Source organism: Pongo pygmaeus, chromosome 6, assembly GCF_028885625.2.
Source record: "Pongo pygmaeus isolate AG05252 chromosome 6, NHGRI_mPonPyg2-v2.0_pri, whole genome shotgun sequence".
NCBI classification, from domain to species: Eukaryota; Metazoa; Chordata; class Mammalia; order Primates; family Hominidae; genus Pongo; species Pongo pygmaeus.
In genome coordinates this window covers 141,422,098-141,447,082 of record NC_072379.2, presented here as the reverse complement: position 1 = coordinate 141,447,082, position 24,985 = coordinate 141,422,098, and the positions used below count along the sequence as shown (strand labels likewise).

Here is a 24,985-nt window from a genome sequence, read left to right as displayed (position 1 = left end):
GCTGATCTCAAACTCCTGACCTCAAGTGATCTGCCCACCTTGGTCTCCCAAAGTGCTGGGATTACAGGTGTGGGCCACCACGCCCAGCCTATAAATTCCTTTTTAGGCCGGGCGCCGTGGCCCACACCTGTAATCCCAGCACTTTGGGAGGCGGAGGCAGGTAGATCATGAGGTCAGGAGATCGAGACCATCCTGGCTAATATGGTGAAACCCCGTGTCTTCTAAAAATACAAAAAATGAGCCGGGCGTTGTGGCGGGCACCTCTAGTCCCAGCTACTTGGGAGGCTGAGGCAGGAGAATGACTCGAACCTGGGAGACGGAGCTTGCAGTGAGCCGAGATTGTGCCACTGCACTGGGCAGTACCTGGGCGACAGAGCGAGAATCTGCCTCAAAACAAAAAAAAAAATCCTTTTTAACAACATCAGTGCATGTATCATCGTTTTGGGCTCTCATGCTGTCTGGACCCGAAGGCCTCATGCTGCATCTCTGAGTTTATCTCCTCATCCCACAGCCACTCCTCTGTCTGCTGGGCATGTTCTCTAGGATGTGTCAACAGCTTCGCCAACACAAGGCACCAAAAGGTGAGCTCATTGTCTTTCCTGCAAGTCAGAGTCTCCTGTGCCATCCCCATTGATGCCCCAGCCTCCTCCATTCCCCCAGTCACACGTGCCCAACGGGGCTGTCCCATCACATGGGTTCCCTCAGGAGCGGCACCTCATGCCTCTCTTCTGGGACCACTTCCCATCTTTGTTAACTATAATTCAGAAAGGATACCTTGGTGACAATCTCACAGTGTTTTTTCTTTCTCCACCTATAAATATATTTACCTCAATCTCAATATTTAATGAATGAGAATTATAATTCTGACTTAATGCTTATTTTTAATCTCCTTTCTTGACTTTCACTGTTCCTTTCAGTCTATTCCGCTGTGAGATAGTTATCTTTTGGGCTACTTTTAAAATCTTCTCTTTGTCATTTGTGTTCCAAAATTTCACCATTAACATATGTATTCATCTACTTCATATTCATTTAACTTGTTGAAACAGAGGATTTAGGTCCTGAAACACGTCTTGAAAATTCTCAGCTAATGTCTCATAATTATCACCTATCATTCTCTCTACTTTCTCTTTGTGACACTTCAGCCATGTGTAAGAAAAATGGGAAGCTCCAACAAAATATTTTATGTATCCTAATATACTAGAACCCACAAGTGTTTTATTCCTTATCCCTTACCTTTTCTTGTTTCCTGTTTAATTTTCCATGCTGCATTCTAGATAACTTCTTCAGATCTGTCTTTGACCTCAGTAACAATCTCTTTTGAAGCATGTCATCTTTTCTTCATTTCCATTTTGTTTTCAATGATAATCTTAATCATTACTGTATTCATTTTTTAATGTTTCCTTGATGATTTCTGACAGTCTCCTTTTTCTTGTTCACATGTCAATTTGCTCTCGTATTCCTTTAAATATAGCTCTTTAACTTTTATATCTTTTAATGGCAAAATTCCTTGTCTTCATACATTTCAATTGCTTATGGTTTCTACTCATTTTTCTTCACTGGTTCTTGTTTTAATTGTCTTAATAGTGGGAGTATATTTACCTGACACTAATGTGTGGGATTTCAGAGAGTCCTGCATTGAGAGTGTAGAACATCCAGTCCACAGTTTGTCTAGCTGTCTCCAGTCTCATCCCAAATGCACGGGGCCAAGAATTGTCTGCTGCACTCTGAGTTGCCAAACACACTCCTGGCTTTGGTTCCTGGGGTCAGAACATGCTCTCAGGACAGCCACAATGTTCCCTCTAGAATACAGTTCTCATTTTTGTTATTTTTCATGGCACCTTCTCCAGAAATTAGCACCTATAAGGCTGTGTAGTCATGACTTTCCCTACCTGTTCTTCCAAGAAAAATTTATATAAATACATTTTCAATAAAGAAACTCCTAAGTCTAAAGATATTCCCTCTTCTTTCCTTTTTGGTTCCTAACCAAAAACTTTAAAAAATAACTTAGATATTAGAATTATATAATGCAGACTTTGCCCTCATTGAGTTTGAAGAACATGTGATATTTAAAATTGGAAACTCCTAGACGAACTGACAAACTGGCTTGCACAATGAATGGTCCAACGCTTGTTCAACAAGCGAGTGCCTTTTGAAGAGCTCATAGCAGAGCATCTCAGGCACAGTTAACTCTAGATTTTTGCCAGGGTACAGCGGACCTGGAGTGTTCCTGTTATTGGTTCATCCACCCGCTCATCACTCAATCAGCCTGTCATTCATTAACTCATCCATTACCTGTGAAATAGGTCTCCCTTCATGCCAGGAACAGCTGTTGGTAAATGTAATAAGCACAGCCTTCCCCTTTATGGAGTTTAAAATCGAGTTGAGCAGAAAAATATCCAGACAAGTAACTGGAAAACTCCAACTGTGCTCAACTCTATTGATTAACAAACACATGTTACAATCAGTGCTTATAACAGAAAAATTGATCACAGCTGGGAGGCAAGGGCGTGCTTCCCACAGGAGGGCTGCTCATGCTGAGATCTGAAGCACAGGTAGGAGTTGGCCACTGCAGAAAGGAAGGCTCCAGCCCAGGGCAGAGGAAATGGCCTTTGAAGTCTCTGTGGTGGGAAGGAAGGAGGCACAGAAGAGGGGCTGCCCTCATGGCTGCAGTAGAGAGGGGCAGGGAGGTGAGGGGAGGAGAGACCCAGCAAGGCCTTGGAGGGTGACTGCCCAGATGGGAAAGGGGGGCCACAGGAGAGACAACGTGAGGGTGGGGGCTGGGAGAAACCCTAGAGAGAGGAAGCAACACGGTAACCAGGAAGAGATGGGAGCCTAGATGGATCTGAAATACAAATCCTGTTTCATCCTTGGGGCCTCAGACCCATGACGATGGGGTTTCAAGTTTCCTGGTGCAGAGAACTCTGCCCAGGGCATCCCTGAGTCTGGGGTGGGGCAGGAGGGCAGAACCTCCCTGCCTTTTATGTGCAGAGAGGAGACGGCCGTGCAGCGCTGTGGAGTAACTGCTGGCACAGAAGTACACAGATGTCTGGGAGGGAGCAGCCGACTCCAGCCTGAGCAGGAAATTCTGTCTGTTTAATCTGGAGACATTGTAGCCATCGGGGACTTCTCCTTTGTCAGTGGTACCCTCACCAACTGAGTAATGAATCAGCTTCAGCCCCATGCCTGGGTCTTGTCGATACCAGTACATGTTGTCATAGTTCATATCCTGGGCACACTGCAGTGTCATGCTCTGTCCTGTCTTCAGGACCTGGAATTTTGGGGTCTGAGTGACACCAGCATTCACTGGACCTGCAGAGAAGAACAAAGCCGATGCTGCAGCCACAATGGAAATGGGCTGGGCCTTGAAATCCACACATGGGGCCCTGCCCAGGACCCACCTGCCCACAGGAGAGAAAAGGCCACACAGCACAGGAGCCCGAGGCTCATGGCAGGTGCTACAGGATGGAGGGATCTTCTGGGTCTGTGCATCAGTGAAGGGGGAACAGGACTCTCAACGAAGTCATTCTGAGACCTCATTCTCCCTGCCTGGGCCCCAGAGCCTTTCTGTCAGGAGAGGCCACGCCCCTTCCCCGGCTGGTCAAATTCAAGATGAATGCACCAGTGAACAGTTTGAATGGGAAGAATGCTTTTGTCTGAATTGACACAGCCTTACAAGTTTTTCTTAACCTTTTTGGAAGCAGTTTGTAACTCAGTGTAACTTTTATCCCTGTGATGAGATAATTCCTCATTCATACACTGGTGTCAGTTATCTAAATATTTCTCTAATTTAGACTCTTAGGGAAACTTCTCATGTCTTCCTGGTGTTTTTGACTCCTGTGTCCCAAATACTCCTTCAAGTATCCTTTTCTAATTTGCTTAATTGACCATAATCCTGTTTAAAATCCTTTGTCTCTATTGGTTTTCTCTGTTACCAAGTTTCCAAATCCCAGGGGCAGGCTCATCACCATTGGAGGAGTTGTTTTGCTCTGTTTCTTTTCAATTCACCGACAGATGGGACTCCTGACAAGCCCAGCTGAGCACCTTCAGCTCCACCCAGGGCTCTTGCTTTCTGTGCCTGGGGTGAGACCGCAGCAGGCAGAACCACCTCACGCTGCTGACGGCCCTCTCTGTGTGGATGCTGGTGGCTGCCAAGCACTGCCCATGATCTGTGGGCACAAAGGTGTCTTGATGTGTGAGGGATGTGGGGAGAGGAGAGAAGAGGCAGGCTCCAGGATAAGAAAAAGTGCTCTCATTTTATTTGAAGTGTCATATTTCATAGGGAGTACTCCCTTGGTCAGGATTCTCACCACTAATTCAGTAACAATTAAAAAAAAAAAAAAAAAAAGGCTGGGTGCAGTGGATCACGCCTGTATTCCCAACACATTGGGAGGCTGAGGTGGGCGGATCATGAGGTCGAGTGCAAGACCAGTCTGACAAACATGGTGAAACCCCATCTCTACTAAAAATACAAAAAAACCAAAAAAAATTAGCCGGTCGTGGTGGTGTGCACCTGTAATCCCAGCTACTCAGGAGGCTGAGGCAGGAGAATCACGTGAACCCGGGAGGCAAGGTTGCAGTGAGCCAAGATTGCACCACTGCACCCCAGCCTGGGCAACAGAGCAAGACTCCGTCTCAAAAAAAAAAAAAAAAAAAAAGGAAATTATATTTTTGTATAGTAAAATAACAACAAATAATGAAATAATTATTTTTTGAAGCCTTCTCTGTGAAGCAGAATTGAACTTCAAACGAATGTGCATTCATATACTCAGTGCTTGCTGTTCTGCAAATGACCCTGTCACTTGTGTGACAGATGGTTTCACAGAAACAATAAGATACTATACATTTAATATTCAGACCTTAAATGTGGTGTATGCATACAATGGAATATCATTAAGCATTAAAAAGAAGAAAAGCTGGCCATACGTGACAATGTGGCTAAACCTGGAGGACATTATGCTGAGTTGAAAAAGTCAGGCACAGAAAGACAAATACTACATGATTGTACTTATATGAGGCAACGTAAAAGTTGAACTCATGTAAGTGAAGATGAAAGTGGTGATTTCCAAGGGCTGGGAAGTGGGGGAAATGGGCGGCTGCCATCAGTGGCTATAAAATTTCAATAAAGAAGGATGAGGAAGTTTTAGAGATCTGCTGTCCAACCTTGTGTCTGTAGATTACAATACTATATTGTACATTTAAAAATCTGTTTAAAGGATAGCCTTCAGTTATTAAACTAATAAAGTTGGCAGAAAAAGGTGTAGGTGGCTAAAGAGAGAAAGAGAAGAAAAAAAGGAAATCTGAATAATTCAGAAACTGAGCAAACCACTTTGAATAAGTTAAAAAAAATTTTAATGCAAACCTTAATACTCTAAAAAGCAAGAAACATATTTATTATTCTTTAAAGCTTTTCTTTTTCATTTTATTTGTTCTTTTTATTTTGCATTTTGTCATTAAATATCTATACAAAGAAAGGACCTCAAAACATTTATCAAATAAAATAAATAATAACTAATGAATGACAATTTTTCTTGTTACTTTTCCTCAAGGTAGATTGTATCAGTTACAGAAAGTCTCCAGTGCAGAAAATTTCATCCTTCTGTTTTGCTTCAATGAGGGATGAATGGATATGCTCAACCTGGAAGTCACGTGATCCTCGGACTTGTCAGGGAAGAGGTTATAATTGTCACATATGAGGCATGACCTTGCCCTCCTGCTAATGGGACCTGGAAAGGGGAAACCAGATGAAGGGACAGATATACAGAGTCGGGGGAGAGGGCTGGTGCAGAGGTGTTGGAGGAAAACACCTCGGCCAATTACTTAATATGAGACCCGGGACAGCTGCTTTCCTTCAGATGTATAAACAGGTGAAATCATACCTACCCCACATGATTTCAGTGAGCATTAAACCAGATCACATGTAGAAGTGACAGGAAGTGTCCGGGGGAAAAGCCTGTCAGCTCACCAGGACCTGAGCTGCCCCTCTGGCTGGCAGCACCCTCCTCAGGGCTCAGGGTCACTCCCTGAGTGGGGGTAGGAAAGTGTCACCCAATTCCTTGGGGTACTGGCCTTTTCCAGGTACTCTCTATGTGGGCCACTCCTGCCTTGTTCACCCATTGAAAGACCCAGACTCGGCAGCTCCATGCAGCATTCCTGTCCCGCACAGCCCCTCAACTAAAGGGGAGGTGGTTGGGCACAGTCCCCACATGCCCACATCACACCTCACTTTCCTCTGCCCACCCTGTCCCTACCCTGACCCCGATTCCCAGCCCTTGCCACCCCAGCCCCTACACCCTCCACTGCCCACGCAGAGGCAGAGATACTCCCTGCTTGGTGCAAACCCCTGCCCTACCTTTCCCTGGTGAGGGTGGAATATAATCAAAGGTGCATCTTAATCACCCTTGATGAAATCAACCTAAATCAACCTAAAACATTGAAAAAAAAACAACAAGCTTTTCTCAGTAATGGAGTCTTATCATCCATCCTTGACAATGAAAACATATTAAGTGTTTATGAGTGTGTGTGTGTGTTTGTGAGTGTTTTCTTGTGGTCCCAGGCCAGGACCTACTCTAATTTCCACCTAATCTCCTGATGCCAGCAGGCAGCCAGGCATTCCCTTCCGCCTTCCTTTCCTGGCCACCCTCCCACCCCATCCCAGGGTTCCCTGCAGCATAGTGGGGCCACAGCGCCCCCAAGTGGCCAACATTCCACAGTCCCATGGATTCACAACTTAGGACCTGATGAGCTCAGGATTGTCCAAGTCAGGAACAGGGATGCCCCGACTCCAACCCCTGCAGCCCCCATTCTCTCACACACACCCTCTCTGTCGCTTTCCCGGAAGGGCTGATTTAGGGTGGAACTTCAAATTCACCCTTGGCCAGTGGAGACAAAAGGACACATCTTGATTGCAGAAGAAATTACCGTTACATCATCGCAATGAGCATCCTAAGATGGAAGAGAGGAGCTAGAATTACAGAGGCCACAGAATGAAACAGTGTGAAAATATCAGTACCAATCTGGGCTGAAAATACTACATTGCAGAGCTCCCTTTGATTAGTCAGACCCACATCTTTTCACACATTGTATTTAGTTTAATTATTCACAAATTTTAGTTAGCACATTTTATAAAGAGGATTTTTGATTTTACAAATTTATTTCTGAACTTATAAAATGTTGAAATAAACTATTTTATCAGCTATAACTTGGGCAGATTCAGTTAGGTCTGCTATTTCCTATCCTTACCTAGAAGTGCCTAGGAGATCTGCCCAGTGATCCAGCACCTCATAAAATGCCACCAGGGGAGAAACTATTTCTACGTGAGTGAGTATCCACAAGAAAACACTCACAAACACACATACACACTCATAAACACTTAATATGTTTTCCTTGTCAAGGATGGATGATAAGACTCCATTACTGAGAAAAGCTTGTTTTTTTTTTTTTCAATGTTTTAGGTTGATTTAGGTTGATTTCATCAAGGGTGATTAAGATGCACCTTTGATTATATTCCACCCTCACCAAATCTCTAAAAATGTGGCTGTGGAAAGTGTGGTTATGGTGAGGAAGTTTTTTACAGGATTATGAGTCTTTATAAATATTACTGTACCATAATTTTCTTTCTTTAGTTATTCTTCAGTCAGCCTAAATAACATAATTTTCTTCACTCCAAAAGAACATTTGCAGATTCCAGCATTAGATACCCTTTGGGAACCTGACAGCACTGGCCATCAATCCTGACTGTGAAGACACAATTGCTAGGAATATTACAGAAGTTACATGAAATACTAAGACTATTCATAATCATTCTCCAAGATATTTCAAGTGGAGTCCCTTGTAAAGAGAAGACAGTAATTAATCACACTCCAGGATTCTGTATGAGGGCAATAACTTATTAGTTTTACAAACATCAAAGAGTATCTATTGTATGCTTGGCTTTTCCTATGAAAATAAAGGAAAGAGAGTGATACAGTACAGTCCCAGGGAATGTCACAGTAAGAAGTGAAGAGGAAGGCAGGTGTGAGCCTGTCCTTGACAGATGATCAGTATGTAGCCACGTCCTAGAAGAACAAAGGTCCTTCCAGGCCATGGAAACAGTGAGGACAAACGCAGAGGATGTAAAGACTGCTGAGTTTTAGAAAATGTTCAGAGCATTTGGTCATAGAAGGTAATTGGATTTGGGAAGTGAGTGTCAGAAAGGAATCCCAGGGATGCAGAATTTATTTGGGGGGAAACTGGAAAGTATTTGCCCCTTTAGGAACAAGGGTGACTTTACCTTCCTCTATGTTTTGTGGCTCATGCCTATAATCTTAGCACTTTGGGAGGCTAAAGTGGGTGGATCGCTTGAGCTCAGGAGTTCGAAACCAGCCTGGGCAACATGGTGAAATCCTGGCTCTACCAAAAATACAAAAAACAGCCGAGCGTGGTGGCACACGCCTGTAGTCTCAGCTACTCAGGAGGCTGAGGCAGGAGAATCACTTGAACCCAGGAGGCAGAGGTTACAGTGAGCCAAGATTACGCCACTGCACTCCAGCCTGGGTGACAGAGCGCGACCCTGTCTCAAAAAAAAAAAAGAGGAAGGAAGGAAGGTTGGTTGGTTAACTAAACAGGACTACATCTCAGTATTTTTCAACACAAATACATTTAAAAGCAGTTTTTTTGTTTGTTTGTTTGTTTGTTTTTGAGACAGAGTCTCGCTATGTTGCCCAGGCTGGAGTACAGTGGCACAATCTTGGCTCACTGCAAGCTCTGTCTCCCAGGTTCACAGCATTCTCCTGCCTCAGCCTCCCGAGTAGCTGGGACTACAGGCGCCTGCCACCATGCCTGGCTAATTTTTTGTGTTTTTAATAGAGATGGGGTTTCACCATGTTACCCAGGATGGTCTCGATCTCCTGACCTCATGATCCGCCCACCTCGGCCTCCCAAAGTGCTGGGATTACAGGCATGAGCCACCACACCCAGCCTAAAAGCAGTTTTAATGGATAGTACTAATGCTTTATAAGAGCAATTTATAGTCATATGAAGCCTAATGACTACAAGTGTTAATAATGCCAACATTCATCATTAGGGAGTAAGTAAAGCAATGACAAATCCAAACATTAGAAAATTACGCAACATTTTAAAAGTAGGGAGGTAGAAATTTGTATAGACTGCCATGAAAGAAATTATCAAAAGACATTGTTGAGTGAAAAAATAAATTGCAGAACAGTATTTGAGGTATAGCACTATAATATAAAAACATGCAAAGTCATTATATGTAGTCTATGGGCACATATAATAGGTTGAATCATAAGAAATTGCTGCTTTTCATTAGTTCAGAAATAATACTGGCAATTTCATATGGATCAACCTAATATATAAATATACCAAACTGGTAACAGGGAAATAAGAAGGACTGAGGAGTTAGTAATGGTAAATTCTGATCTACCTATAATGCTTTAATTTTTTTTAATAGAGAAAATGTATTGATGTGTTATATGCATAGCATTAACAAAATTAGCTTTCTAAGATTTTAGAGAATCATCCAAGATGATTTACAAAAGTAGAATCATCATCATCAGTAAGAAATTAAGTGACTACTAAAAGTAATCATTAATTCAGTCATAGGACTAATGATGCATTGACAAGACTATTGAGATATATAATTATGGAAATGGCTAAAATAGAGATATAAAGTATCTATTTCTACCTCCCAACCACTAACAGAAAATTCAACACATTATACACACTGAGCAGTTCAAAGAAATTGTTAAGATCCATTATTATTTTTAAAAGGAAATTTAACCAGTGAATGCTTTCACTGAAAATGATAAACAATATATTCCCAGTATAAACCAGAAACAAAGTCTGCAGTAGAAAACTACAATGTCCCTAGATTCAAGTGGGGGTGGGGAGTCATATTTAAATAATAAGTGCAGAAAAATCAAAATATTTTAAAATAATTGTCCATGCAAGAAAGAAAACAGTATCATCTAGATTGAAGACCCACTGTTTTTATTTTATAATTTATTTCATGACCTTTAGACTGCTAGAAAAATAAAACCTACATTGAGGGCAAAGGTAATTTTTGAGAAAATATGTGCTATTGTTGCCTGCATAGATAATAGTGTGATTTATCCAGAAGGTGACAGAAATTTCATTTTCCTAGACCACAGATATAAGCCAAGGAGAATAGAAAGCTCTGACCTAAACTTCACAAGTGTCCCTTCCAAGCAGGGACACGTAAAAGTAAACAAAAAAAGATCAAATTAAATTCAAAGTGAGAAGATAGGAAAAAATAAAGATGATAATATAAATCAACAAAACAGAAAGGGGAAAGAAAATAGAGAAAAGTCCATGAAAACAAAGGCTGACTCAAGAAGATCAATAAGATTGATAAATCTCTAGCCAGACTGATCAGGAAAAAAATAAGACAAGATACAAATTATTAGTATCAAGAATGAGGAAGGTGAAATCACTACAGATTCTACAGGTATTAAAATAATAAGAAACATTATGATCAACTCCATTCCTTTAATTTGTCAAGATAGACAAAATGAACAAATTTCTTGAAAGATGCAAATTTATGCAAGGACAGACAGATAACCTAAATAGGTACCTATTAAAGAAATAAAATTTGTTGTTAAAAACTGTCCCACAGGCTGGGCGGCGGTGGCTCATCCTGTAATCCCAGCACTTTGGGAGCCGGATCACCTGAGGCCAGGAGTTCGAGACCAGCCTGGCCAACATGGCGAAACCCCATCTCTACCCAAAACACAAAAATTAGCCAGGCATGTTGGTGCACGCCAGTAATCCCAGCTACTCAGAAGGCTAAGGCAGGAGAATTGCTTGAACCTGGGAGGTGGAGGCTGTAGTGAGCAGAGATCACGCCACTGCACTCCAGCCTGGGCATGGTGGCTCACGCCTGTAATCCCAACAGTTTGGGAGGCCGAGGCAGTGGATCAGCTGAGGTCAGGAGTTCGAGACCAGCCTGGCCAACATGGTGAAAAACTGTCTCTACTAAAAATACAAAAAAAAATTAGCCAGGCGTGGTGGCAGGCACCTGTAATCCCAGCTACCCAGGGGGCTGAGGCAGGGGAATCACTTGAACCTGGGAGGCAGCGGTTTCATGAGCTGAGATTGTGCCATTGCACTCCAGCCTAGGCAACAAGAGCGAAACTCCATCTCAAAAGAAAGAAAATAAAAAGAAAACACAACAAAAACCCCCCACAAAGAAAATTTCAGGCCAAGATGGTTTCACTAATAAATTCATGTATAATATAAGAAGATACATTTCCACTACTACACAACTTTTCCAGAAAACTGAAGAGGAGAATATACTTCCTGATTCATTCTATGAAGCTGGAGTTATGCTGATACCAAAACCAGACGAAGACATTACAAGAATGTAAGACTACAGGCTGGGGCATGGTGACTCACACCTGTAATCCCAGCATTTTGGGAAGCCAAGGTAGGAAAATTGCTTGAGCTCAGAAGTTTGAGACCAGCCTGGACAACATAGTGAGATGCTGTCTCTATTAAAAATTTTTAAAAAGTAGTTGGGTGTGGTGGCACACACCTATGGTCCCAGCTACTTGGGAGACGGAGGTGGGAGGTCGAAGCTGGAGTTAGCTATGATCGCACCACTGCACTCCAGCCAGGAATTAGAACGAGAACCTGTCTCAGAAAAAAAAAAAAGAAGAAAAAAAAGTGCACAGGTCTACAACTGTGGTGCATCCACAGTTTTATTAATACTCAGCAAGAAAAGGGAGTACACTGTTAACAAATGCAACAGCATAGATGAATCTCCAAATAATTGTGCTGAAATAAATCAGTCCAAAAAGCATACAGTTCTGTATGATTCCACTTATATACAACTCTAGAAAAGCAAACTAATCTTGGGGACAAGGACGGATGGCAGGGGGAATGCAGAAAATTACAGAGGGGCATGAAGAAACTTTGGGAGATGAATATATTCACTATCATGATTGTGGTATCGTTTTCAAGGGTGTATATATATATCAAAGCTTATGGAATTGTACATGTCAAATATAGCTTATATCAACTATACCTAAATAAGCCTGGTTTTAAAATTTTTCTTTTTGAAAAGAGGATGAGAATCTAAGCTTCCTTATTCCTGGTTTAGTAGTAAACTTGAACAATTTCACCTGTCTCCTATACTTAAAATGACATTTCAGAATTTTAAAAACAGGATTTTAATAAAATAGTGAAGTTATTACATAAAATATTTGCTAGTAGTTAGCAAATATATTTGTAATACACATATAAATAAAGCCTTATAACATGATAGTAAGCAAATATCTATCAATCTTAAAATTTTTTAAATAAAAGAGCAACTATATTACATACTGACTTTTTAGAGAGGGTTGGCATAGAAAGATAAGGAGTCAAAGAGGAAGGTAAGAAAAGAGAAAGGATGAGAAAGTAAATATACAAGAAAACGTAACCAGAGGCTCAAAAAAAAAAGCAAAGTAGGACAGTAAAATAAACATTTTGACCTATTTATATGGCTCTTAAGATCAAAATAACTTGCTATGAGATTTTCATCATTAACTGACATTTAGATTAGAGAAAATATACATGAAGCAAGCCTCACCCCAGGCAATACAACAGCTCCGATTCCACTTTTCAGCTTTGACCTGCCTCGGCCACCTCGCCCCGACAGTCCTGCACCTCGAGGTCTCTGCTTTCCTGGAAATCCAGACCCACGGCCCTATGTAACAGATTAGGAAAAGTCAACATTCTGTGACAGCCCAAAATAATTTTTAAATCCAAATGCCACTGAGATGAAACATTTTATTAAATGTTACACAAACACTTCTTTAGATAAGTATTAAGAGACCTGGCTTATTATTTTTATCTTTGAAAGTATACTCCACAACTTAAAAATCTAAATATAAAATGCTTACAACCTTAGAATCATACCTTAGGCCTGTCACTGTGAACACTATCAGCAAGCCTTTGCATGATTTTTCTCTTTCCCACTCCTACATTCTCGGTGACGACAACTATAGCCTGATCCAGATATTTCGAAGTGCAACAAATTGTATTCAATATAGAGTAAGTATAAGGAAGAACTCTCTCATTAACTGGTCTCGCGGTGATTACAATAATAGCTAACATCTATTGAGTACTTACTATGTACTAATCTAAGTATTTTTTACTCTCAACAATCCCATATAGTAGGTTTTATTATCCCCATTTGAGATGAGTGTGCTGAGGAATAAAAAGGGTAAGTAACTTGTCCAAGGTCACTTAGCTAGCAAGTCTGGCTCCAGCGTCCCTGGGTTAGAACCATATTCTGTACTGCTACATCAGCATGAAAGTTCATTTTTGCTAGTGTGTAACAGTATTCTTCCTGTCATTAAAATTAAGTCAGTTTCCTTCACTATTCAACAGTTCTCTTATGAACTCAACATTTCTACCTCATTCACCACTGTATTTAGAGGAAAATTTATTATTATTGTTATTACTTTTATTTTTGAGACAAGAACTTGTCTCAAAACAAGTTCTTGCACTCAACAGGTTCTGCACTCAACAGGTTGGAGTGCAGTGGTGTGATCACAGCTCACTGCAGCCTAGAACTCTTGGGCTCAAGTGATCCTCCTGCTTCTGCCTCCCAAAGTGCCAGGATTACAGGAGTAAGCCAAAGCGTCCAGCCAGGAAAAATTATTTGAGGATTATAGGAAAGCTGACAAAAGGCTTTGTGAAAGCTTTGCTTTAAATAATCTGAATAATAAATACTTGAAATGGAAATAATTTATCAGACCTCTTACACAAGAAATAAACCTACAGGAAAATGTGTTAAATTCCCTGATAATTTCAGACATTAAGTACCAGAGTGTGGTGTTCCCTGCCCCCTCACCCTTGTTTGTACTAATTAATTACTCCTTGAAAAAACCTGGCACCTACCTAAGTAGATGAATTATGTATATTTAAAATTATCCAGATGCTCAGGAAAATACTTAGATGTTTCCCTCACAATAAGTTAAATAATATGTCATATCTTCAACTGATGTCCCTTATCATAGTTTGAAATGAACTTATTCCCTGTTTAGCAGAATGGTTTCCAAGTCAAAAATTTATGGTGATACTGTAAGCATAAAATAGATACACATGAACAAAAGGAACGGGAGGAATGGCTTTTTTCCCTTTGGATGTAATAAATACAGCTAGCTCCCAGTTTCAAACTGCCACTCCTGTCTTCTCTTACCCTGCTCTCCTTGAGATCCCTTTTGAGAAGTACATCAGCTTCTTTGCACAACAGATGGATGGGGTCAGGTTAGTTTTTTAGGTTTTTTGTTTGTTTGTTTGTTTTTGAGACGAAGTCTCCCTTCTTTGCCCAGGCTGGAGTGCAATAGTGCAATCTTGGCTCACTGCAACCTCCGTCTCCTGGGTTCAAGCAATTCTCCTGCCTCAGCCTCCCTAGCAGCTGGGATTACAGGCATATGCCACCACGTCCGGCTAAATTTCTTTGTATTTTTAGTAGAGATGGGGTTTCACCATGTTGGCCAGGTTGGCCTCGAACTCCTGACCTCAAGTGATCTGCCCCTTCAGCCTCCCAAAGTGCTGGGATTACAGGTATGAGCCACTGCGCCCGGCCGAGTTCGTCTTGTTTTTAAATTGGTATAAAAGATTTTTGAAGAATTAAGTCAGTGATTAAAAATCAAGACTACAGTAATCTCTCAATTTATTTTCTTGAACATGAAATGCTGACCCAGAAAAAAAGTAAGTGAAAATTGGTGGTCTATATTATCAAACTGTCAAATGAGGTATATTTATACCTCAATATCTTGGATGACAGCAGGGGGAGGTAGGGAGGTTAAAAAAAATAGTTCTTCCAGTCATGAAAGAAAATAAAGTATAATCTAGAATTCCTTAAAATCCTTGATTAGTCTAAATTGAACAGCCATATTCCAGAAAATTAAATACAGAATATGAAGAAAAACTGTCATCGCTAGTAAATGAAGTATTTTAACTTTTGAGTTAATACTTCTTCAAATTAATTTTTTTCTCTTCAAAATGCATCACACTACTTAACTCACTTCAAGGACTGGCAGAGCCATCAACCAATGTCATGGGGGAAAAAGCCTTGTCATTTTAAGGTATCAACCAGACAGTGAAATCTGTCACAATTTTGGTATTTCTTCTCCATGAGAACATAATACATTAATGGAGTTTTTTCTTTTGCTTTTTTCTAAGCAACAAAGTTTTATGATATCACGAATGAAAAGGTCCTTAATTACCTTTTGGTCTACATGTCAAGGACTTCTCCCTCATAAAAACAGTAGTAATCACAACAAAAGGAATTAACCAAAAAAGAGGTATTAAAAATGTATACTTGATTTTTAAATGCAAGCATATTATTTCTTTACATTAAAATTTTTAGATTTAAAAAGTGTTTCTGGAAGCTCAATCTAGAAAAGAAAGATTTAATTCTTAACATCCAGTAGGGCAAAACAAATCAGACAGAAATGATACATGAATGTAAATGCAATTTTATTTATCACTTAGATGCTCCAAATGGCACTGCCAAGAAGCTGCCTGGGTTTAAAAATTTCCTGACCTTCTGAAATGTCTGAGTACTAGGAAGGTGGGCTCACTGTATTATGGGTACTCCAAGCCCCCTAGGATATGGCAGTTGAGAAAATGGATGTGTAAAACTCAGCAACATAAAAGGTCAAAGCCAGCAACTAAGGAATTTTAGAACAGCAAAGACAAGTGCAAACGTATGGAAATTTAGGACAAATTGCTTCAAGGAAGGCAAAATAAGCTAATCACTAACAGTGATTTAAACATTTAAGTATAACTTAAATAACTTAAATGTTGCTGCTATAATTTACATTAAATATTTTATTCTGCCTGAGACATCACTACAATGAAACATTAAAAATTAAGGTTTATATGACATCAACATTGACTCATGAACTGCAATTACTGCACCAAAAAGTAAATAAAAGTCAATCACACTTTAAGAATTAACACTAGAAGAAAGTATTGGGGGGTTATTTTTCTTCTAACAACTATCACTCTACTTAAAAGGAGAAATGGATAACCGTAAGGAATTCTATATTCTACAGCTATAAACAACCAAAACCAGTAGGCCAAAGAATGCAATGAGAAACATAAGCCATCGATAAATGCATAAACTTTAAACTGTAGAGAGCTGGTAACATTAAAATGCAAATACCATTATAATCTTAGCATTTAATCACTCTTTCTTCAGTGACCATTAGTTGTCGGTTTGGTTTCGGTTTTTACTTAGGGAAATGAATACTTTATGGAAATTACATCCAATGGAAAAAAGTGAAGAAACGTTAAAGCAAATTGTCCTAAATTTGCAAATTAAAATGCCTAAAGTACCTGATAAATTATATAGAAAGTAGTATCTTATTAAAATTTATATAACTAAAACTAAAGCATTTTACTTCCAAACAACCACATTCAGCAAAGCCTGAACTAATCTGATGAAGATGCTAAACAGCATAAAGAAAAATGTTTACTCCACAGAGATAACATTTTAAAGAAAAACAAGACAAATATCAAACAATAAAAGAATATATTTTGAATTAGGTAATTCAATGGTGCATGCTACAATTTTACCAATTAAGTAACCAAAACTTAAGACAAGGTACATAGTACTTACCAGGTTTCTAGAATATCATCAAATTAACAAGTACTATCTCATTAATCACATAAAAATACCACCAGGAATTAAAATAACCAGAAATAAGAATGGGACTACTCTCGGGGTAAGAGATAGGTAATGGAATAACAGTATTTTGAGAAAAGCCACACAAGCAATAGACTGGTTTCATTTTTAAGTCACAAACTCAACCCACACACATTGAAGTCCAGCAATCCAACTCATTCTCTCCAGCAAACACTTTATTTTTTTCCCTCCAGGATTACCCTTAGGTGTTCTTTCTTACCCATCAAATCTCTAACCTAGCTCAGGTAATCACTATGCTGATTTCACTGAGCAGCAACCACTGCAGGTCAATTACCTCACTTTCATAATTTCAAATCAACTTGAATCTGTACCTATGTCTTCTTCCCTACTATTAGTAGGGAAGTGTTGTCAAAAGCCATTTCTCTTTTCTCATTTTACTCATGCTCCTAACATCTGGCATACTGTTCTGCTGGATTTGGCAGCAGCCCACCTGTGGATATTTCACTGACTTCCTCGCTAATCTTTCTTCATCTCCTGTACGTGTTCTTCCTCTATTTGACTTCAAAAGCCCTGGAGTTTCCCAGGGCTTGAGCCTAGATCCTAAGTGGTACTATCTACAATGAAGGCATCTTGGAAGTTGATGCTTCCCACATTCTTATTTCTAGTTTTAATCAAAGATCTCCAAATTCGCAGGATTTTCAACTTCCTTCTTAGCATTTCCATTTCTCACACAAAACTCCTCTTAAGTTTGCCATGTTTAAAATTTCTCCCTTAACCGGTTTCATCCCAGTCTTCCCCATCCTTATAAATGGCATCCAGTCCCTTGTCACTCTCCTCTGCTCCTTCAGTCCTCTCCCCCAACACTTCGTCAAGGCAAATCATCAGCAAATTCAAGACTTTTTATCTTCAAGTTTTGTCTCCGATCCTTCTACTTCTTGTCACTTCCACCACTAGCAGCTCAGTCGTGGCCACCACCATCTCTCATCTAACCTGCTACAAGAGTCTACTGCTGGTTATGCTTCTCCCACCCTGCATCTACTCAAGCCTTTCCCCACAGCAGCCAGAGGAACTTTTCAAAAGTACAAATGTGATCAAGCAAGTCACTATTCTATTTCAAACCTTCAGTTGCTTCTCAGAACGCTTAAAAGACAAACCTTTCCCAGTGCCTTTCTCCAACTCATCTTGTGGTACTTGTCTCCCTGCTGCTATGCTCCAGCTATTCTGGCTTCCTTGCTGTCCTTCAAACATGCCAAGCTCTTTATCAATCAGAGCCCAACTGACTCAGAACACTTCACTATACCATTCCAGCCCTTTAATAAATGTCTGGCATTTTTTTTCTTTCTTTTTTTTTGAGATGGAGTCTTGCTCTGTCACCCAGGCTACAGTGCGGTGGTGCGATCTCGGCTCACTGCAACCTCTACCTCCCAGGTTCAAGCGATTCTCCTGCCTCAAGCCTCCTGAGTAGCTGGGATTACAGGCATGCGCCACCAGGCCCGGCTAATTTTTGTATTTTAGGAGCAATACCATGTTGGTCAGGCTGGTCTCAAACACCTGACCTTGTGATCCACCAGCCTTGGCATCCCAAAGTGCTGGGATTACAGACGTGAGCCACCACGGCCAGCCATGTCTGGCGTTTTCTAACCCTTCAGGTATGGCCTTACATATTTTCTCATCAGGAGACCTTTCCTTAGGGCTCCCAGTGAACCATCATCTCTCTTACCACACCATTAGTGCCTCTCATTGCATCACCACCTAGGACGTTTTATTGTTTGTAATTTTATTTAGTGGTAGGCAGTGGGGGCAAGAGATACCTAAATTACTTCTCTCAATATTTCCATTGATTTTTCTCTGAGATTTGGCTAACATACATCTTAAATTCCTTTTAGTCGATAGTTTAATATTATGTTGGCAGTAGACAGTTCTCAAAAATATGAGACAGAAAGTCATACTCTAAGATAAAAATAATGTTGAATAATTTTATTTCAGAAATAAGAATTTTCTGGTAATTATGTATTATTCATCATAATTTAAAAGTTAGCTTTGATGCCAAAATTTTATCTCACTTCAAAAAGAAGACAGACTTTGTGTAATTTTATAGTTCTGAAGAAAAATTATCATTATACTTAGATATTCTGACAAATTATCTAGTATATTCCTTAGATCTTAAAACTAAAATATAGCTATAATTATCAAAGTTTAAATTATCCTTCAGATCTTAGCTTTGATCAAGAACTTACACAAACCATTCAGAAAAGGTTAGCTGCCCCTGTAATGTATGGGCTCTTCTCCTACAATCCAGTTGCAGCACTTTTTACACTATAATTAAAGATCATGCCCCTTTCTGTTCACTGCTATGTTAAGCACCCTGTTCAGCACTTATCGAACTTTTTTTCTGCTGAGCATCTATTATCTTTTTTTGCATATGTGTATGAATTCATCAATAAACAATGAACTATGATATGAAACACACTAATGCCTCCACCAGTAATAACCTAGAATCTTGAATTTCTTCACTTAAAAAAAAGTTACTAAAAATTACTAAAAAATCTATATAACGCCTCCTTAATCTACAAACTTAAAAGCAAAATAGTTCCTAATGTAATCATTATTAAGTTGTAAATAGAATCAACTTGCTATCAAATACTACAGAAACTAAAAAAACACTACCTGGCAGGGACTGAATTTGAACCCAAGAAAAAAATTTAACCCAAAAATAGTTTAATATTAGCATTAAGTTTCTTTCTGCTTTGAGGCCAATTTCTCAGGTAAACTGTCCAAGCTAGCAAGTTATACAAGGACTGTGGGACGGGGAAATGAGAACAATAATGACAGGTGGAGGATAGGCTATTTAGAAGCAACTTTCTATTAAAAGTCAAATTCTACTGCTGGTTGTTAAATATGATCAAAGTCACTCCTACAGCCCAAGAGTACTATCAGTTTTAAAAGCAGCCAGAGAAGGTTTGGTGTCTCACTGGCCAATTTTACACCTCCAAACCCTAAATCAACTCTGGCCCCACACTCTTCCAACATACTATGTAAAACCAAGGTTGCTTATAAACAGTAAGTCTAATTTAGGAAAAGTGAAAGCAATGAAGAGAGAGAGCAGAAAGGAAGATAACTGGTAAAAGAAACAAATGAGTTTACAGAGGTCAGAGGTTGAGACCAGCCTGCAGTGAGCCGAGATTGCACCACTGCACTCCAGCCTGGGAGACAAAGTGAGACTCCATTTCAAAAAAAGAATTAGCCAAGCGTGGTAGCATGCACCTGTAGTCCTAGCTACCAGGGAGGCTGACGGGGAAGGATTCATTGAGCCCGAAGGTCAAGGCTGCAGTGAGCCTTGTTTGCACCATCTCACTCCAACCTGGGCAAGACCCCACCTCAAAAAAGAAAAAAAACCACAAAAACAAAAAACAGAACAGAACAGCATCACTTCCTTATCATTAGTTTGAAGGAAGTGAATTGCCTGTAAAAGTTTCCATTTTCAAAAAAAGTATTAAAATATAGTGTAAAGCCAGGCACGATGGCTCATTCCTGTAATCTCAGCACTTTGGGAGGCTGAAACGGATTGCCCCAGGAGGTCGAGGCTGCAGCTGAGCGATCCTCCCGCCCCAGCCCGGCAAGTAGCGGAGACTACAAGCGCGTGCCACCACGCCCAACTAATTTTTTGTATTTTTGTAGAGACAGGGTTTCACCATGTTGCCCAAACTAGTCTGGAACTCCTGAGCTCAAGCGATCCACCCGCTTCCGCCTCCGCCTCCGCCTCCCAAAATGCTGGGATTAGGGGCGTGAGCCACCGGGCCTGGCCCAATTACTTTCTTCAGTCTGAGCATGAACGCTGGAAGAAAAGCTCTCACTTGCATATAATTTTTTAGAGACAGAGTCTCCCTCTGTTACACGGGCTGGAGTGCAATGGCGCAATGTCAGCTCACTGTAAACTCAACCTCCCGTGCTTGATCGCTTATATAATCTCAGCTCACTGTAATCTCAACCTCCCGGGCTCGATCGCATATATATACACACATATATTTGTTTGTTTAGACGGAGTCTTGGTCTGTTGCCCAGGCTGGAGTGCAGTGGCGCGATCTCCGCTCACTGCAACCTCCGCATCCCGGGTTCAAACAATTCTCTGCCTCAGCCTCCCGAGTAGCTGAGATTACAGGCACCCACCACCACGCCCGACTAATTTTTGTGTTTTTAGTAGAGACGGGGTTTCAGTGAAACCATGCTGGCCAGGCTGGTCTTGAACTCCTGACCTCGTGATCCACCCGCCTCGACCTCCCAAAGTGCTGGGATTACAGGCGTGGGCCACCTCGCCCAGCGGATCGCTTATATTTTTAAAAAGACGTTTTCTTCGTTTCCTAGCCCCTTCTACCCCGCTAAAAAGTTTCAAAGACTTAATGCTATTACAAAGGGCCGTCAGAGATCAAGCTCAGGGGTGCAGTTCCCTCATGCCGGGCAGCCTCAGAGGGGGCCGACCCTGCCCAGGATGAGCGGCGCCAGGTAGCCGGGGACGCTCCCGGGGGTCCCCGGGCCCTGGCTGGGGGAGGTGTTGTGGGGCGCACGTACCCAGGCTCAGGTGAGGCGAGTGGGCGGCCGGGGCTGCAGCTGGCGCTGGCCATTGAGGAGCTTCTGCGCGACAGTACGATCGGTTGCACCTTCTGCGACAGGTGCTGGCCGGTTGGCGCCCAGCGCCTGCTAGCGCAGAGTCTGGCCCTTGCTGTGCCCGGCCCCGAAGACCGGGAAGTCGTAAAGCTCCTCCTCGCAGTTAATGTACGGCGGTGGCCGGGCCGAAGCCTCGGGACACAAAACTGCCAGCTCAGCAGCCGGTTACATCCCGCCTGGCCACCCGTAGCCAGCGTCCGCTCATGCGCGCTCCTGGAAGACCCACCAGCCCCGCAGCGAGTTCCGATTGGCTCCGCGTGAGTGGCGGTCCCCTGTGACGTCACAAGAGCGCGCCTTCCGTGACGTCACAAGGGCGCGTCTTCGCCGATACCATAAAGGTGGGTCTTCGGCAACGTCAGAGGCGCGGGTGTTCGGCTACGTTACTTGGGGTGCAACAGTGCTTGGAGCTGGGCAGTGTTCTCGTCAGAGTGGGGACTGGTAACAGCGGCCTCCCCGCCAGGTCCTGTGTGTTGCCGGCTGAAGAAGGGTAGCTGAAAAATTCAGACCCAGCACAGTGTTTATGTTGGTCAAAAATAGAAAACTGTCTGGCGCGGCAGAGGCAGGAGGACCCTTCAGGCCAAGAGCAGCCTAGCAACATGGCGCAACCCCATCTCTGTAGTCCTACCTCAGCCCCCCAGCTACTTGAACCCAAAGGTTCAAGGCTCCAGTGAGCTATGATCCCACCACAGCATTCCAGCCTGCGAGATTGAGGTAAATCCTGTCTAAAAAAATAAAGAAACTATCCAAGTGTGCAACAGGGAGGGACTGCTAAATAAAACATGAGGCTGGCCGGGCCCTACTGTAATCCTAGCGCTTGGGGAGGCCGAGGCAGGAGGATGGATGGCTTGGGCTCAGGTGTTCGAGACCAGCCTGGGCAACATGACGAAACCCGGTCTCTACAAAAGATACAAAAATTAGCCGGGCGCGGTGCCCACCTGGCCTAATTTCTGTATTTTTTCTAGAGATGGGGGGAGGGCCTCGCTATGTTGCCCGGGCCAGTTTCGAACTCCTGAGTTGAAGCGATCTTCTCATCTTGGCCATCAGAGTTGTCGGGATTACAGGCGTGAGGGACCGCGCCCCACGTGGGTTAGGCTACTTAAGGCTCAGTGGCTGACGCCTGTAATCCCAACACTTTGGGAGGCCGAGGCGGGTGGATCACCTGAGGTCAGGAGTTGGAGACCAGCCTGGCCATGGTGAAACCCAGTCTCTACAAAAAATACAAAAATTAGCTGGGCGTGGTGGCGCATGCCTGTAGTCCCAGCTACTTGGGAGGCTGATAAAGGAGAATTACTTGAACCCGGGAGGCGGAGGTTACATTGGGCGGAGATCGCACCACTGCACCCCAGCCTGGGCGACACAGCGAGACTCCAAAATTTGACACCAGCCTGGGCAATATAGTGAAACCCTGTCTCTACAAAACAAACAAACAAAAACCCAGGCGTGACTGTGTCCACCTGTGGCCCTAGCTAGTTAGGAGGCTGAGGCAGGAGGATCGCTTGAGGCCAGGAGCTCAAGGCTGCAGTGAGCTATGATAATCCCACTGCTTCCCATCCTGAGCAATAGAATGAAAGCATGTCTCTAGCTAGCTAGCTAGATAATTGATACGTAGTTTTGTATCAAATTTTTTCCCTAGATTTGAACATGTTTTTCTAAAGTAGCATTCAACACATCAGCATTTTACAGTGTTATTGTTAATATGATTTTTTTTTTTAAATACAGTATCCTTTACAAAAGCAGTTTTGTCTTTCAAAGCACATAGATAAGACCCTCAAGTGAATTTGTCTGATGTTGGCCACCTTGGTACCATTTTGTCCACTTGATTGGAAAAGTCAGTCAATAATTTCAGGTCACTGTTGGCCTTAGAAGAAGAGCCCAAAGGCAACAAGCAAAGGCGCTGGTGTCCAATCGCCTTCTAGAAGCATTTTCACTTTCCCTTAAGGTTTCCCTTGATGAACATAGAAGTACTGTATGTAGAATTGACCCAGTGCTGCCCTGGCAACTTTGTATATTAGGCCAAATTTACATTTCTTACCTTTATGAGAGGCACCCTGGTAGGCTAGTGGAGTTACACACAAAGTCTGATCTCAGCTGCAGTGTCCAGAGATGCAACACGGGGCAATCAAATAACATTCTCTGAGCCCGTTTCTTTAGCTGTAAAAGAAGAATAACATACCTATCTAAAAAGGCAGCTTATTGTATTTGATTGGTCTTTTATTTTCTATGAAACTGTGTTTAACACAGTAATTATTTTCGTTTGTATACGACATTTGTGTTGTGGTTTTGGGTTTAGTTTTGTTTTTTAAATGGAGTCTTTTTTTTAGTGGTTTTTTGTTTTGTTTTGTTTTGTTTTTGAGATGGAGTCTTTCTATTGTCACCCAGGCTGGAGTGCAGTGGCATGGTCTCCACTCACTGCAACCTCCACCTCCCAGGTTCAAGTGATTCTCCTGCCTCAGCCTCCTGAGAAGCTGGGGTTACAGGTGCCCACCACCACACCCAGCTAATTTTTAAAATATATTTTTAGTAGAGATGGGGTTACAACATGTTGCCCAGGCTGGTCTCAAACTACTGGCGTCAAGTGATCCACCCGCCTTAGCTTCCCAAAGTGCTGGGATTATAGGCATGAGCCACCGCGCCTGGCTTGTTTTCAAATAAGGGTTTCTTGGTTAGGCATGGTGGCTCACACCTGTAATCCCAGCACTTCGGGAGGCCAAGGTCAGTGGATCACCTGAGGTCAGGAGTTTGAGACCAGCCTGACCAATATGGAGAAACCCTGTCTCTACTGAAAATACAAAATTAGCCAGGCGTGGTGGTGCATGCCTGTAATCCCAGCTACTCAGGAGTCTGAGGAAGGAGAATTGCTTGAACCCAGGGGGCAGAGGTTGCAGTGAGCCGAGATCACACCATTGCACTCCAGCCTGGGCAACAAGAGCAAAACTCTGTCTCAAAATAAAAAAAAGATTTCTTAAAATGATATTTTCAGTATTTTATAGATGATGTGTAAGCAGCAATCTTAATAGGATGTTACCCAACACTTTGTGAGACTGGCAGCTGATTTCATCCAGATGTCTCTAATTCTTTTTTCTTTTTCTGTTTTTTTTTTTTGACAGAGCTTTGCTCTGTCACCCATGCCGGAGTGCAGTGGCACGATCTCGGCTCACTGCAACCTCCACCTCCCAGGTTCAAGCGATTCTCCTGCCTCAGGCTCCCGAGTAGCTGGGATTACAGGCACGCGCCACCATGCCCAGCTAATTTTTTGTATTTTTGGTAGAGACAGCGTCTCACCATGTTGGCCAGACTGGTCTCGAACTCCTGACCTTAGGTGATCTGCCTGCCTCGGCTTCCCAAAGTGTTAGGATTACAGGTGTCAGCCACTGTGCCTGGCCCAGATGTCTCTAATTCTAACATGAGATGTGTTGCAGGATCATAGCAGAGTGAGTTGCTGACGTATCCAGAAGGAAAAGAGCATGGAACTCTCACGACAGCTGTCCTGAGAAGTGTGTGTGTGCTGTGCTTGAATATCTCACTGCTCATTTATACACAGGCTTTCTGTTGACTGAGTTAACATTATCTGTTTCATAAATAATGTAGCCCTCTTTCTTTCTTTCTCTCTTTTTTTTTTTTTTTTTTTTCGAGACAGGGTCTTGCTCTGTTACCCAG

The 24,985-nt window shown here is 42.1% G+C and overlaps 1 protein-coding gene across 1 annotated transcript in view; it reads right to left on the bottom strand.

Moving 5' to 3' along the window:
* LOC129041607 (uncharacterized) overlaps positions 1 to 21,431 on the bottom strand; it is a gene marked incomplete at its 5' end in the record, with an annotated part of 28,191 nt that extends 6,760 nt beyond the window's left edge. Inside the window, 3 exons of the mRNA XM_063667917.1 lie at positions 1,234 to 3,309; positions 12,590 to 12,706; positions 21,233 to 21,431. Of these exons, the coding sequence (XP_063523987.1) occupies positions 2,876 to 3,309; positions 12,590 to 12,706; positions 21,233 to 21,431 (750 nt within the window). The remainder of the gene's footprint in view (positions 1 to 1,233; positions 3,310 to 12,589; positions 12,707 to 21,232) is intronic.
* Between the last annotated feature and the right edge of the window lie 3,554 nt (positions 21,432 to 24,985).